Raw genomic sequence first — 17,037 nt, forward strand, 5'->3', positions numbered from 1 at the left:
CTAAGATCCAAATATATGATATCAAAGTTATTCCCTGCATCCAGTATCTTTGTGAACCACATCATAGTATCCAATCAAATTGATCAGACAAGACTTCCCCTTAACCAAACCATGCTGTGTCTGGGCTATAACTGAAGTTTTGTCTAGATGATCCTGCAGTGCTTCTTTAACGAGTGCCTCCATTAATTTCCCTGGAACAGAAGTTAAACTAACAGGTTTATAATTGCTTGTGTCGCCCTTTGATCCTCCTTTGTGAATTGGAGTCACATTTGCACATCTCCAGTCCATGATTTACATCTGTACCTCCCCTTAGTCCAAGGAAGCTCTCATAATTATGGCTAAGGGCTTGCTTACTTCCTTTGCTGCCTCCTTTAATATAACTGGATAGATCCCATCCACTCCAGGTGCCTTTTTTCATGTTTATCTTCAACAATTCCCCCCCCCCACTTTCCTCTCATTTATTACAAAATCATCTAGCTCACTGCCAGAGTTTAATTCACTTCTGGCATTCCCCTCCCTAAATAATTCCTCATGTGTGAATGTAGATGCAAAATACTCATTTAGTTTGTTAGCCACCTGAACAGTATCATCAACAGTTGAATCATCAATATCCAGTGGACCAATCTGATTCATCCCTTTCCTTCTAGAGTTTACGTATATAAAGAACTCTTTGCTGTTTTTCTTTGCATCCTTTGCCAAAGATTTCTTATAATCTGCCTTTGTCTTCCTAATCTCCTTTGTGACTTGGTTACAGACCAGCTTATATCTATCATAGGCTTCCATGTCACCCATTAATTTATATGTATCCCATGCATTTTTCTTCTCTACCACATGTCTCATTAGCTCATCTGACATCCATTTAGGCCTAAACGTTGAACAATATTTCTTAGTTGGTATGTAAAGCCTAGTAGCTTCCAAGATTACTTCTTTTAATGTCCCCCATTTTGAATTTGCTGTTGGTAACATCATCAGTTGGTCCCACCATATATGGCGCAGTATAGCCTTAGTTGTTTTTGCGCCAATAAACCCAAAATCAAATCAAATCAAGTCCCACCATATAGAATTTAAATACTGTCACAGACCACCGTAGTCGCCTCTATGAAAGCAAAAACCCTTCCCTTTGCCCCTGATGGTAGTTAACTCTTTGAGTAAATCCCACTTCAGCACACTGTGATCACTGTCACCTAGTGGTTCCTTTATCTGCAGAATCTTGATGCATGAAGAATCACTACTGATAATCAGATCAAGAGTATTACTCCCTCTAGTTGCCTCCCAAACATGCTGATGTAGAGAACAATCCCAGTAAATCCACAAAAGCTTTGCTAATGTGTGAGTGACCAACCCACAAATTCCAGTCAGTATCTGGGAAATTAAAATTCCCCATTGTAAGACCCTCTGATTTACTGGCCCACTCTATTTCCCTGTAAATTTTTTATTATACTCATCAGAGTCATTAGGCCTATAACACACTCCTACTCTCAATTTTGATCTCCCTTATGTCACACCAAACTGACTCAACACTGTACTGTCCAGCAATGTCCACTGGCTGCACTTCCTTGGATTTTATGTGTTTCTTAACTAATAGCTTAACCCCTCCTCCCTTCCTACCCTGTCTATCCTTCCTGTACACATTCTACTCCCCAAATTCTAGTTCTGCATTCCTTATATCTGTGTGACACCACGTCTCTGATATCCCAACAATATCTGCCTTTGAAGTTTTGACCAACACCTCAAATTCTTCAAATTTATTTACCAAACTCCTAGCATTGATGTATATGCAAGTATACATGCACCTCTTCCTATTCTTAGCCACCCTAACACAACTCATGTGTTTACTTGTATCGCAATGACTCCCAGCAGTCTCTGAAATACCTTGCATCTTGTTTTCCAGGCTGCTGCTTATTCCAGTAGATTTTTTGTGTGATGTGAAATCATGATATGGCACAAAATTCAAGTGGTTGCTATGATTTTACTTGAAATATTTACAGAATGCAGAGGTCATTATAGTTAAAAAGCTGTTCAACATGACTAATATTTGTTGACACTTGACTTTTGGTTTGTGCTGTACAATGAGTATAAAATTTTTAAATGAAGTATGCTGTTCAACTTGGAGAGTTCTTTACAAGGGATCAAAATAAATTAAAATTTTTATATAAAAGTACCATCTCATCCAGAAAATACAGTATATTAACTATATTAACCATTTATTACATGTTTTCTAGCCAATAAATAAAACTAGTTTCATTGTTTATACAATTATTCATTATACAATATTTGTGTATCTATCTGGAAGTAAACATAATGAAGTCAAAGGGGCTGTCTTTGTGTGTTTGTTCAGTGCAAACAGTACAAAGAAATTAGGCAAAAACTGAGCGTTTTGATGGGCATTTATGCAAGCTTGAAGAATGGGGGGGGGGGGGACATTGAAGCTATTAAAATGAGGGACCCATCAAACTCTTGACTACCCAACTCAATGCTAGAGCCCTCACTTATGCATCAGGCAACACAAGTGGCAATCCTAAAGGAGGTAGTAATTGTTGGGGAAATGGGAAATGTGTTGTGCAAAAGAGATTAGCATTAGTAGAGGCATTTGATGCAAGAAAGCAAGCTTATGCAGCATCAGCCAAAAAATAAAAATAAATAAATAAAGTAAAATAAATAAATAAAAAATAACCCCTTCCACTTCACCCCTCTGTTCGTTCAAAATACCTGTCCAGCTGAGCCTTAAACTTATTTAGGCTATCAACTTCCACGACAAGGGATGGAAGTCTGTTCCACCTACCAACCACCCGCTGGCTAAAGGCAAATTTCCGCACATCTATCCTACATCTGTCTTTCCTCAATTTGAATTTATACCCTCTCAGGTGATTATTCTGAGCAAGAGGAAGAATCCCATCAGCATCGAGCATGCTCAAACCATTCAAGGCTTTGTACACCTCTATCAGATCACCTCGCTGGTGCCTAATCTCCAGACACTGTAATTCGCAAAACTTAAGCCTTTCTTCGTAAGAGCACCCCTTTGTTCCATTCACTAATCTTGTTGCCCTTCTCTGTATTCGTTCCAGCAGCTCTACATCCTTCTTGAAATGAGGCCTCCAGACCTCTATACAGTACTCTAGGTGTGGCCTCACCATTGCCTTATACAAGGGAATGATCACCTCCTTATCCCTGCTAGAAAAATTCCTATATATCATTGACAATACACCATGAGCTACTCTTGCAGCCCGTCTGCACTGCTCAGAGAACTTCATATCTGCCTGCACAACCACCCCCAGGTCCCTTTCATTCTCTACCACTGTCAGTGTAGTACCACAGATTTGATACATTGCTCTGGGGTTACTGTTTCCCATATGTAGTACTTTACATTTGTTAATGTTAAACTTCATTTGCCACCTCTCAGCCCATCTGCTCAACCTTTCCAGATCCTGTTGCAGCAGCATGGTGTCAGTAGTGTCCTTGACAACCCTGCCAACCTTCGTATCGTCTGAAAACTTGGACATTAAGCTTGATATACCATCATCAATATCATTTATAAATACAGAAAACAATAAAGGACCAATACTGAACCCTGAGGGACTCCACTAATAACATTAGTCCACAATGAGCAGTGTCCATTGATTACCACTCGCTGTCTTCTCCCCCTCAACCACCCCTTTATCCATAGCAGCAATTTGCCTCCAATGCCACACTGCTCCAATTTGTGTAGCAGTCTTCCATGTGCAACAGTATCAAAAGCCTTTCTAAGATCCAAGTATATAATATCAAAGTTATTCCCTGCATCCATATCTTTTGTGACTGCATCATAGTATCCAATCAAATTGGTCAGGCAAGACGTCCCCTTAACAAAACCATGCTGTGTCCGAGCTATAACTGAAGTCTTGTCTAGATGATCCTGCAGAGCTTCTTTAACCAGTGCCTCCATTAATTTTCCGGGAACAGAAGTTAAACTCACAGGTCTATAATTACTTGTGTCAGCCTTTGATCTTCCCATGTGAATTGGGGTAAAATTTCCACATCTCCAGTCCATGGGTACCTCCCCTGAGTCCAAGGAAGCTCTCATAATTATGGCTAAGGGTTTGCTTACTTCCTTTGCTGCCTCCTTTAATATAACTGGATAGATCCCATCCACCCCAGGTGCCTTTCTTGTGTTTATCTTCAACAATTTCTCCTCCACTTTACTTTCAGTTATTACAAGATTCTCTAACTTACTGCCAGAGTTGAATACACCTCTGGCATTCCCCTCACTGAATAACTCCTCATGTGTGAATGTCGATGCAAAATATTCATTTAGTTTGTTAGCTACCTGAGCAAGGTCATCAACAGTTGACCCATTGATATCAAGTGAACCAATCTGATTCATCCCCTTCCTTCTAGAGTTTACATAAGTAAAGAACTCTTTGCTGTTTTTCTTTGCATCCCTTGCCAAGGATCTCTCTCGTAATCTGCCTTCGCCTGCCTAACCTCCTTTGTAACTTGGTTACAGATCAACTTGTATCTGTCATAGGCTTCTGTGTCACGTGATAATTTGTATGTATCCCATGCATTTTTCTTCTCTGCCATATGCCTCATTAGTTCATCTGACATCCATTTAGGCCTAAACCTTGAACAATATTTCTTAGTTGGTATGTAAAGCCTAGTAGCTTCCAAGATAAGTTCTTTGAATGCTTCCCATTTTGAATTTGCTGTTGTTAACATCATCAGTTGGTCCCACTGTATAGAATTTAAATACTGTCTCAGTCCATCGTAGTCGCCTTTACGAAAGCAATACCCCTTCCCTTTACCCCTAATGGTAGTTACCTCTTTGAGTAACTCCCACTTCAGAACACTGTGATCACTGCCACCTAGTGGTTCATTTATCTGCAGATTCTTAATGTATGAAGAATCACTACTGATAATCAAATCAAGACTATTACTCCCTCTAGTTGCCTCCCGAACATGCTGATGTAGAAAACAATCATTGAATAAATCCACAAAAGCCTTGCTAGTGTGTGAGTGACCAACCCCCAAATTCCAGTCATTATCTGGGAAATTAAAATCCACCATTATAAGACTCTCTGATTTACTGGCCCACTCTTTCTCTGTACAGTTTCTTATTATACTCATTAGAGTCATTAGGCCTATAGCACACTCCTACTCTCAATTTTGATCTCCCAATGCTTATGTCACACCAAACTGACTTGACACTGCACTGTCCAGCGATGTCGACTGGCTTCACTTCCTTGGATTTTATGTGTTTCTTAACTAATAGCATAACCCTTCCTCCCTTCCTATCCTGTCTATCCTTTCTGTAGACATTGTACTCCCCAAATTCCAGTTCTGCATTCCTTATATCTGTGTGACACCACGTCTCTGAAATCCCAACCATATCTGCCTTTGATGTTTTGAGCAATACCTCAAATTGATCAATTTTATTTACTAAACTCCTAGCATTGGTGTACACGCAAGTATTATTATTATTATTATTATTATTATTATTATTATTAGCCATATGGTACAAGGAAGCCTGAGGCTTATGCTGCACCAGCCAAAAAAAAAAAAATTCCCGCGTTACTCCCCCTGTGTGTGTGTGTGTGTGTGTGTGTGTGTGTGTGTGTGTGTGTGTGTGTGTGTGTGTGTGTGTGTGTGTGTGTGTGTGTGTGTGTGTGTGTGTGTGTGTGTGTGTGTGTGTGAGAGAGAGAAAGAGAGAGAGAGAGAGAGAGAGAAGCAGAAAGGCATCACCAAGAAAGAGAAGAATGATGATATCCAGCTCAGGACCCTAGGCTTGCCAAGCCCATACTCACCAGATGTGAGCCCCCGGGGTGAAATGTATATATGCACCTGCTCTTCCTCTTAGCCACCCTAACACAACCCATGTGTTCACTTGTACCCCCATGATTCCCAGCAGTCTCTGTAATATCCTGCATCTTATTTTCCAGGCTGCTGCTCATTCCAATAGAAGCAGTGCAAGAATCACTTTCTCCTCTGCCAGTGGCTACTGTTAATCTATTAGTCCTTGTATCCCCCCCAATATAGCAGTTTTCCGACCCACCTAACACTGCCTCGATAGCATCAGCAAACATTCTTGCACCCTTTCTATTTAAGTGTATCCCATCCCTGTTGAAGCAGTCTCTCCTGACAAGTACAGACCAGGCTGAAAAAAATTCTACCCCTTGAGCCCTGCACAATCTTTCCAGGGCCGAATTGATCGACAGGGCTCTCATCATATACTCCCTCCTATCGTGTCTGGGCAGAATTGCAGACACTTTCAAATTCAACCCTAATTCACGGCAATTAGAATTGTATTAGGAGTATATTTTACAATTCTCCAAAGATGAGAATATTCACAAGCTTCATTTTCAATTGCCGACTCTTCATATGGTAGAGTATTTTTTATAGCTACAGGATTTCACGGATTACATGTTATTATTGGTTCAACATTTTTAGGGAGATAGGAGGAATAGGACCAGGGTACGCCTGCCATGGACAAAAGTTGATGATTTTGTAGAGCAGATATCATCTTTTAAGAACATAAAAGGTGATTTTGTTGTACATGTGGACACTAGTGATATTAAGAGTAGAAAATCAGGATTTAATTAACAAGTACATGACAATGTTGGGAAAAAGGCATGAGTTAGGATTAAATTTGAAAGTGTCTGCAAGCCCAGACACAATAGGAGGGAGTACATGTTGAGAGTCCTGTTAATCATTTCGGCCCTTGAGAGACTGTGCAAGTCTAACGGGGTAGAATTTTTCTCAGTGTGGTCTGTACTTGTTAACAGGTGAACTATTAATTCCCAGATTAAGAGTTGAACTATTAATTCTCAGAATTTATAGTAGTAATAATTAAAGGCATTTTTAGAATATAGAAATAAAGTGTTTTCAGAATAGAGAATCAGTTTTGCAGTGAGTTAGAAGTGTATTAATGCAGCACTTCTCTTTCAGATTATTGCATTCTACACATTCCATTAAAGATTCTCATTTTTAACTCTGAAAATGAGTGATCAATGGCTGTGGTACTTCCTCAGAAACTCTAAAAGTGTATCCACCAGGTTGAGTTTTCTATTACCTTTCTACTATATATTGAATATAACTGTTTACAGTACAATCGAAATATGGCTTGGCCACAAAAGTCAGCTTAACATTTCGCTGCCACGTATATTTGAGGAACACATTCAGTATGCTTTAATTTTCAGAATGTTGAGAAATAATAACATTCTGAAATCATTAACATTCCGAAAATTTGTAAGTAATGGTTTAAAAGTAGAATGAATCATTGATGCTAACAGCCCAGAGTTCAGTGTACCGACAGAATGAAGCAGTTCATTTCATGTGCCTTTACTTTTACACCACTCGTATGTTAGACCAAGAGTTTCAGGATCTCTCAATAATCAGGGGAAATCTATTAACTGATAAATAGCTAATACAGTGTCTTAGGATATTTTAATTTATTAAAACAACGCTTCTTTAAAACTCTCTGGTCTACCCAAAATCAACTATTTTACTGCTAATATCATATCTTGGGAATCTGTAGGATAAAGTTATAAAACTATATTCATTTGGAACTTACGTTTAATACAATAACAGAGGAGAAACTTATTTTCCAGGGAGAGAGAGAGAGAGAGAGAGAGAGTGTATGGTCTGATAATGCACATTCCCTCGCCCTAGTTTTCTATCGTTGGCCTCTCACCAACAGAGCGGATCATCTTAGTTCTCACGCCCACAATGGTACTAAGAAGGGCTTTTATTGCTACAGCGTGGGCGGGACGTTCAGTAGTTTTCTTGGGATGATTACCAAAAATGGTAGTGTCCCTGCGGAATGGACATTCTTGGATGATTCTATCACCGTGATGTAGAACGAGATAAAGTTTGTATATAAAGGGGTTCTGGGAGGCACCGAGAGAGATGGCAGTTGGCTTCTCACAGTTGAATAGCTAGATGGCAAGACAGTGGTGTAATCAGAGAGAGACAAAGGCAAGATCAGAGGAGAGGGAGGAGGAGAGACCGTTTAGCTTTTCCACCAGAGACTGGAAGGAGAGTAGAACGTCTCATCTTCGAACGTCCAGAGTCCTAACAATGTGAAGGGGAGGTTCTGCAGTCGTGTATCGCTCTGGCCTTAAGAAGGGCCAAGGAGAAACCGAGACAAAGGAAACATGGCTCAGAAGACCACACCCTAGTTCCAACCAGAGGGAAGGTGGTCTCAAAATCTATCCTGAAGCAAGAGATCTAACTGGTAAGCCATTATCTCATTGTGAAAGTAAACCTCGTGAACATAACACAAACAGATACCATTTCTAATGCTTCCTTCCTAAATATTTAATCTATGTTAATTTAATAATAAAAGGGAAATTCTCCAATGGTAGTTGGTACACAGAATCTTACAGTGCTGTGAGAATAAGAACCGGGAGGTAGTGAGCCTGTTCACATTAGAACGGATGCAAGATGGTCTAAAGTGACGAGCACATCAAAAGCACTTTGCCTAAGATTCTTCTATCCCCAACCGTTCTGTTCTATGTTGAAGTGTTTTGTGAATTGAATTGTTTTGTGAATGTTGTAGCTTGTTGAACCAGAGCCAAACAATAAGTCTATTGAAGGAATAGTTCCAGTGATACCAGAATCCAGTATGTTGTAAAGATGTTTTTGCCAATACAATATTGTTGTTATGAACAGAAACTTTGAACCAATATATATACATAATTTTACTTTTACACAAGCCACTAGATGGAGTGTAAGTCTGTTCGGATGCTTTCTTTTGTTAAAATAAATGTTTTTATGTGTTACATAATGTCTCATTCTCTCTCTCTGCCCATATTCTCATACACCAGCAGATATAAGTACGAACCGATTAAGGTAAGAGCGGGGGTCGGGTTGACACTTTGTGATCGTCCAACCTAACACAATGCGAATCCGATTCCTCAGCGGTTAATTGCTAGAACAGCCTTTAATTTGCAGAGAGCACGGATTTTGTCCTAGCCTGACAATCATCTCATTTAGAACAATTATCACAGGAAAAGTAATACGGCCATAAGTCGAGGGGAATAAACTATAAAGAGAGAAACCACAGAGAGAGAGAGAGCGCGCGCCCCCTGACACATATATTGACCAAAAAATAACCACCTATATGCGATATGGTTCACATGTATTACGGCACAGCATATATATATAAAACCCTTACAAAACATTCTTTTAAATATCAAATATGCACAAGTTTTCTTTCTATTTAGATTTGCAAGTTGCATCAGTTAAAACAAATATCACATTAAGTATCACATTTGGGCATAAGGATGTTGTTATTTGGTTTTTAGGAGCATTAGCAACTAAGGCCATATTGCTCCAGGAATATGCGGTGGTCATTCCCTGACCTTTCCACATCCTCCGTATTTGGTGGTGACGGGCTCGAACCCCGGTCTAATCAAGAAGCGTGTGCTACGCACTGCTGCTCCTTCCCACCTGGCTACGGAGGCGTCTGGGCACCTTTCAAAATGCATGGGTTATTGACACTTAATAAATATTTTAGGTAATTAAGGTATCTTTGTTACAAACTCCATAGAATAAACATTTTTCATTTCACATGTTTCTCTAGCAGTTTTAGTATTTCTTTGTTTAAAAAAAACCTATTCGGTGTAAGGTAGTGGAAGATATAAAGAAAAAAACAAACTTGAAAGTAGCTTTACTTACTTTTCATGAAATTATTTATTTTAAAAAGATACTTTTTTTTCAGAGTAACTTTTAATGAAACTTAGTTACTTTTATCAGCCAACCAACTTAACTCATTTTATTTTAAAAAGCAACATCTATTCTTCTATACTTTTTATACACATGTGGTATTGTAATGTAAGCTTATTTCAGAAAGGGAGGAATATTTTTGTAGTGTGCAGATAGGAGCAATTTGTTACTTCAAAAATAATAAATTTTTTCTAAGCTTATCCATTTTTAATGGAAAAGGTTTAAAAAATATTTTTAAAATTAATTTAAAAATGTATTCAAATTTGTTTTCTGATCGAGAGCCACAAAATCCATATAGTGCATCATATAATGAGGTTTGTGCATTCTGTTTTTAATCCATTTGAAAATGCTGCATGCAAATTAAGCTTTTTATTTTAAAAAATTATAAATAATATGCTGGTATTATTTTTTGTTCTGATATTTTATTTTAATAATAAAAAATGTATGTGCAGTCAAAATGCAGGTAAATTTATATAAGGACTAAAAATATATTTCAATTTGTAGCTAGTTCTGTTAATTTAGAATATGGAGAAAAGGTGGTTCATGTAACAATGTTGCCAAATCCCTCACATTTAGAGGTATGTTTATTTTTATTTTGTTATTTTTTTCTTCATTATTATTAACCCTCTAGCAGACAGAAAAAAATTTTCAAGAGCAGGCACTTGGTGTATTTTGTGCACCATTTAGCTTTTTTTGGTAGAAGGCAAGAAATAGTTGAAAAATGGTACTTTGTAATTTTATTCTTGATTCTGACATATTATTGGATAATAAGAGCAAATAATATCTTTAATAAAACAGTCTTATTATTGGGGGGGGAGGAATATATTATATATATTTCCTGACTACCTCATTTTCAGTGCTCAGGACTACAAAGCAAGAAAAACTGAAGCCAAATTCAAAGGTGTAAGGTTAGTGGTGCGGTACACTTTGTACAAAAGCATGGAACTGGAAAGAATTTTTTATATCTATACTTCTGTGAATAAAAATTAATTAATGATACTGATTGAAAGTAAATACCATATTTGAGGAATATTAAAATTCACATTGATGTAATTCTAACAGATATTTAAATTTTTAAGTTTTTCTGAATTTTGTACAAAATGCATACAGTGAGCTCACTAAAGGGTTGAACATTTTTATTTAAAAGAAGCTTCATTTAATCAGGAGTATATTTGAAGCCTTTAATTTTTAAAAATATTAGTAATATTAATTTTTTAATATTGTTAAAGGAAAACTTATCTTAAAAATAATGGTAAACCATGCATTGTTGCTAGCATTACTTTTCCAGTTTTATCTGCAGTCTATAACTGTTATAGTTTTTTTCCATAGATCTGGACTGTTGTTCCCAAATTCTTCATTTTGCCACTAACATAGACATCAAATGGATGGGTAAAGCTAAGAATTAAATGCCACTCCTAAATAGACCTGATCATTTTTGAGCAGAAAGTTACGATTTATTTATGAATTTAATTAGACCTATGGATTTTCAGAAAACCAAGCAGGCATGTCAGCTGAAGACTATACTGATTTACAGACACAGTGTATTGATTTCACATAGCCGAAAAAATTCCATAAAAATTTTTTACTCCATTTACAGGATTTAAACTTGCGTAGTTACGGCCCTTGCCAATGATGCAAGGAATCTTTATGTGCTTTCTGCACAACATGGCTGAGTTAGTTGGTCTCAAGTGAGGGTTGAATGGTTGTTTCCTCGTGGAAGTTTGGGTTTTTCTTCAGGCAAATTGACCACAGAACACACCACAATTTACAGACATAATAGTTGTTGGTTGTTTAAGGATTTTATGGCACATTAGCATCTAAGGCTATAATGCACACAGACATAATATATATATATGTATAGTGTAATATGGTCTCTAAGTCACTGATACACCTAAAACCATACAACCTCACACTAACAGAAGAAATTGCATACAATTTTGGTATGGCCCACTAATGGCCAATACAGTTTAAGCATTTGTCCTGCAGTAAATTAGTAAATGAGTACCTGCTGAAAATAAATCATTACCAATGGTTCAAACCAATGCCTGTATTGCTTTATCAAAATTATATTCCTGGCAAGGGTTGTTTCAGTTTGCCCAAAAATGGTGGCAGTCTGAAGAATAAAAGTACATTGTAAACTAAGTATTGTTCGTAACTATATTATGTTCTCTCTGTCATTGCTTAAAATTAAAATCCTTTCACTCCGCATAGTAATTTAATGCCTGCCTACATTTGGACATTTATAGAATCTGTTAGAAAGTACTCTGGACAAAGCACAGATTGAATCATCAAAGACTTAGAAAAGAACATACAGCTGTTTAGATATATTAGTATTAGTAATGGCCGCATGGTGCAAGAAAGCCTATGGCTTATGCTGCACCAGCCAAAAAAAAAGAAAATCCGAACAAAACAATGATAAAAACAAAAAAAATAAATAATAATAATTAATAAAAAAAAAAGAAAATTAAACCTATCACCCTATGCGCTTCCCTTACCCGAAACTATCCAGATGACCTTTGAATTTCCCCAAACTGTCGGCCTCTACCACCCATGAAGGCAACTTATTCCAGTAATTTATAACTCGCTGGCTAAAATAAAACTTCCTGCAGTCCAATCTAAACATTTCCCCCTGTAACTTGAATTTATGTCCCCTAGTTCTAGCATCATTTATAATCTTGAAAATTTTGTCCTCATTCATTTTACTGATGCCTCTCAGAGCCTTAAACACCTCAATCAAATCTCCTCTAAGGTGTCTAGTTTCCAAACTCTGCAACCCACATATTCGAAGTCTTTCTTCATGAGGACGCCCTTTTGCCGATCTCACCAGGCGAGTTACTCGTCTTTGCACCCTTTCAAGAAGCTCGATGTCTTTCTTTAGGTGTGGTCTCCATACTTGAACACAGTATTCCAAGTGTGGTCTAACATAAGCCTTATATAATGGGATTATCACGTCCCTATCTCTACTTGCAAAAGTTCGATAGATCATCGATAGGACACCATGGGCCTTCCTTGCAACCTGTTTACAGTGCTCAGAGAATTTCATGTCTGACCGTATCGTAACATCCAAGTCCCTTTCCTCCAGTACTGGGTTTAGTTGAACTCCACCAAGTGAATAAGTTATTTTGGGATTACTGTTTCCCAGGTGTAATACCTGACACTTTGTTGGATTAAAGCATAGCTGCCATTTTTCTGACCATTCCTGAAGTCTATCTAGATCTCTCTGAAGAAGCTCAGCTTGACAGTGATCATTAACTACTCTACCAATTTTAACATCATCTCCAAATTGAGACATCACGCCCTCTATTCCTTCATCAATGTCGTTTATGAAAATTAAAAAACAACAGTGGTCCTAATACTGATCCTTGGGGAACCCCACTTCTTACATCAGACCAATCTGAGGAATAGCCATTTATCACAACCCTTTGCCTCCTGCCCTGAAGCCATCCTTCTATCCATCTAAGGATTTTCCCAGTGATTCCAACCTGTTCCAGCTTATAAAGCAACCGCTCATGTGGGACTGAGTCAAAAGCTTTGCTGAAATCTAAATAAACAATGTCGAAATTATTCCCTAAATCCAGCTTGTGAGTGATCCTTTCGAAATAGCGAACCAGATTTGTTAAACATGATTATCCCTTTACAAAACCATGCTGAGTATTCTTGAGAATTGAAATTCAATCCAAATGATCCTAAATTCCACCCTTGATCATTGCCTCCATGATTTTCCCTACCACTGAAGTCAGACTGACAGGTCGATAATTTCCAACTTCACTTTTAGAGCCACCCTTATGTATGGGAGATACATTGGCACTTTTCCAATCCAAGGGAATCTCCCCAGAGTCTAGTGATGCTTGCATAATTAGCCTCAGTGGTTCAATGCACTTGCTTGCTGCCTCCCTTAAGATTATAGGGTATATTCCATCAACTCCAGGAGCCTTACTGGTCTGTAGGCTCGAAAGTTTTTTCATTAAATAATCTTGTGAAATTTCAATATCATTAATTACATATTTTTTAACTTTGCTCCCACAATTTCCCATTGCCACAAAAGGCTTTTCATTTGTAAATATCGATGCAAAATAACTGTTGAGTTCATCTGCAATGGCAGCTGGTGTATTTAATACTATCTCCTTTCCCTTACGTAAAGGTCTGATCTGGTTTATCCTGCTCTTCTTGGCATTTATATATGTTATGTGAAGAATTCTTTATCCCTCCTCTTTGCTCTGTTTGCTAGTGATTTCTCACAAACTGCCTTTGCCTGTCAAACCTTTTCTGTGGCTCTATTACACATCACCTTGTAGCTGTTATAGGCTTCAGTACTTTTTATTGCCCTGTAACCTTTCCATGCCACCTTTTTCTGCTCAAGTAATGTGGCAACTTCACTATTCATCCAACTTGGAACCCTCCTCATGGAGTATTTTTTTAATGGTATATACGCATTCAAGGCATCTGTGATTAATGTTTTCAAATGTATTCATTTTCTGCACGATATCTACCAGTTAATAGAGGCCATGTAGTACCTTAAGGCATCGTAATTTCCTTTTCTGAAATTAAAACCGATTCCTTTGCCTTTTACTTCTGCTACCTCTCTCGTCATCATCCACCGTAGAACTCCGTGATCACTTCCTGCTACTGGTTCCTCTACTGTCAGCCCTGTTATATCATCTGATTCATGTGTGATGATGCGGTGTAGGATATTCTTTTCTCTAGTACTTTCCCTGACATGTTGATACAAATAACTGTCATCTAGTTGATTTACAAATTTTGTTCCCCATGTCGAGTTTCCTTCCCATTTACTCCAATCAGTTGGAGGCAAATGGAAATCACCCAATATAATCTTCTTCTTCTTCCAGTCACATAGTTCCCTGAGAACTTGTTGTGGCCACCAACAAAATCCTCCAACTGCATCGATCATGTGCTATATGAGCGGCATCGCAAAATGCCACACCCAAAGGTTCACTGATCCCATCCATCCAGCTAGTTGCATATCTTCCTTTAACAGCAGTTTTTGGAGTTGGTTTTGTTATGGTCTCTGTGGCATCAGATAATGTGGTGGTATGCCATTGCCTACTACATGGTCGATTTTGATAAATAATACAGATGATAAATACATCTGTAGTGTAGAACTTTGTTACACTTTGATCAAAGTAAATGTCAAACTTTCAACATTCAGTACATATAAGGCGCCTCCGTAGCCAGGTGGGAAGGAGCAGCAGTGCGTAGCACACGCTTCTTGATTAGACCCGGGGTTCGAGCCCGTCACCACCAAATACGGAGGATGCGGAAAGGTCATTCAGGGAATAACCACCGCATATCCCGGAGCAATATGGCCTTAGTTGCTAATGCTCCTAAAAACCAAATAACAAACAAACATCAGTACATATAATTCTTGCTGTTTTGGTGATGTCTAATAACTATGAATATTAAAACTGCATCACTGTTAGATGGAAGTCAGCAGAATTCCATGCTGAACAGGAATGCCACCACCTTCAAACTCATATAGTGTGAACCTACCATCTCTCTCTCTCTCTCTCTCTTCTCTTCTCTCTCTCTCTCTCTCTCTCTTCTCTCTCAAGAAGAGAATTGCAGATCACATCAAAACCCACAGGCAATTTAAAAATAGATAATCTTTTTTAAACAGCTTAATCCTAATAACTCCTGACCCTTGGTGGTATAAAAGTGTATGAAGAAGAAGACAACCTTTATATCATTGTAAGGAGAATTTCTTTTATATAAAACCCCCAAACTCAACAGGTATTAGAACTTCTAGTACTTATTACCATGTGTAGGTTGAAGGTTGAGAAGATGAAGAAAGATACTTGTTGACTTGAATTTCTTGAATTTCTGTAGATTGATAAAGACTTGAATTTCTGTAGATTGATATTTTCAGGAATTTTGTGTCAAAGTGAGGTTGTTCCAGAAAATGGAAATTGAAGGGATAAATGAGAAAGAAGAAAAGTTTATTATGTGTGTTTAAAGTAGGACAGTAAATGGATGGTGACTGGCTGCTGCACGTGTTTTGACTGGTTTGCCTCAGAAAAACAGTACCCGTGGAAGTATCTATAGAAAAGGTATGCAGCAGAAACAGAACATCTATGACACAGAGAGTGGAGAGACTTTGTTAGAGTTGGGTTATTAATTAACTAACTGCTCTCTTTTGAATGGAATCTATAAGCCTGAGAGAGAGGTTTTGGGGGCAGTGTCCCATATGTGGGAACAGTATTCCATGGTAGGGTGGATTTGAGATTTGTACAGTGTGTAGCTATTTGGAAGAAAAATAATGCCACGAGCAAAAGAGAAAACCCAGTTTATTATATGCAGAGGAAGCAATAGTTATGAGTGCTTATGTCAAGACAGAGATTAGGAGTCAGAGTAATCCCTAATAAAGATATGTGATCATGTCTGGAAATCTGAGTATCACTGATAAGCACAGAAGCAGAAGAATCCGTTTTGTGAGATATCAAGATGGAAAGGGATGGATTGAAATTAAGTTATCTCTGCCCCACTGCAGAATTAACTGGAGAGCACCATTTAAGGAAGTTAATGTTAGTGGAGAAATTAAAGCTGCTTGTGCAAGACAAGGTTTCTCAAACCGGAAGGTGGAATGCAATGTGCTGTCATCAGCAGAACTATAGATAAGATTTTCAGTGAGTGGAAAAAAGTCATTAACCCCTTCCCGGAACATTTTTTCAGAAAATATGCTGTAACGGATCGACTTTTTTTATTTTACAGATTAAAAGTATACATCATGCGAATACTCAAATGTATAGTTTTTTGTATTCTTTATTAATTTTTTCATAGAAAATACAAGGGAGTAATTAACTTATTTGGGCTATCCTGAGTTATTTCATGTATGCCAAAAAGTGTGCAAATTATACAGATTTTTTTAAATAAATTAGCACTTGAGCTAAAAGAAAGGAACAGAAAAACTCTTCATTACTCATTATATAAATAATTGATGATGGTATATCAAGCTTAGAGGCGCCTCCGTAGCCAGGTGGGAAGAAGCAGCAGTGCGTAGCACACGCTTCTTGATTAGACCGGGGTTCAAGCCCGTCACCACCAAATACGGAGGATGCGGAAAGGTCAGGGAATGACCACTGCAGATCCCAGAGCAATATGGCCTTAGTTGCTAATGCTCCTAAAAAAAAAAAAAAAAAATCAAGCTTAATGTCCAAGTTTGCAGACAATACGAAGGTTGGCAGGGTTGTTAACGACACTAATGACAGTACGCTGCTGCAACAGGATCTAGAGTTGTTGAATCCAGAAAAGTTGAGCAGATGGGCTGAGAGGTGGCAAATGAAGTTTAATATTGACAAATATCAAACAAATATTAATTGG

At 37.9% G+C, this 17,037-nt stretch overlaps 1 protein-coding gene across 4 annotated transcripts in view; it reads left to right on the forward strand.

The window, feature by feature from the left end:
• Positions 1 to 17,037, forward strand: part of LOC150084832 (2-oxoadipate dehydrogenase complex component E1) — a 608,625-nt gene that overhangs the window by 258,186 nt on the left and 333,402 nt on the right. For all 4 annotated transcript variants that reach the window (XM_090376637.1, XM_090376633.1, XM_090376636.1 and 1 more), the window contains one exon: positions 10,207 to 10,280. In XM_090376637.1, the coding sequence (XP_090232763.1) occupies positions 10,207 to 10,280 (74 nt within the window). The remainder of the gene's footprint in view (positions 1 to 10,206; positions 10,281 to 17,037) is intronic.

The sequence above is a fragment of the Mastigoproctus giganteus genome, chromosome 6 (assembly GCF_048544385.1).
Source record: "Mastigoproctus giganteus isolate SK-2022 chromosome 6, ASM4854438v1, whole genome shotgun sequence".
NCBI classification, from domain to species: domain Eukaryota; kingdom Metazoa; phylum Arthropoda; class Arachnida; order Uropygi; family Thelyphonidae; genus Mastigoproctus; species Mastigoproctus giganteus.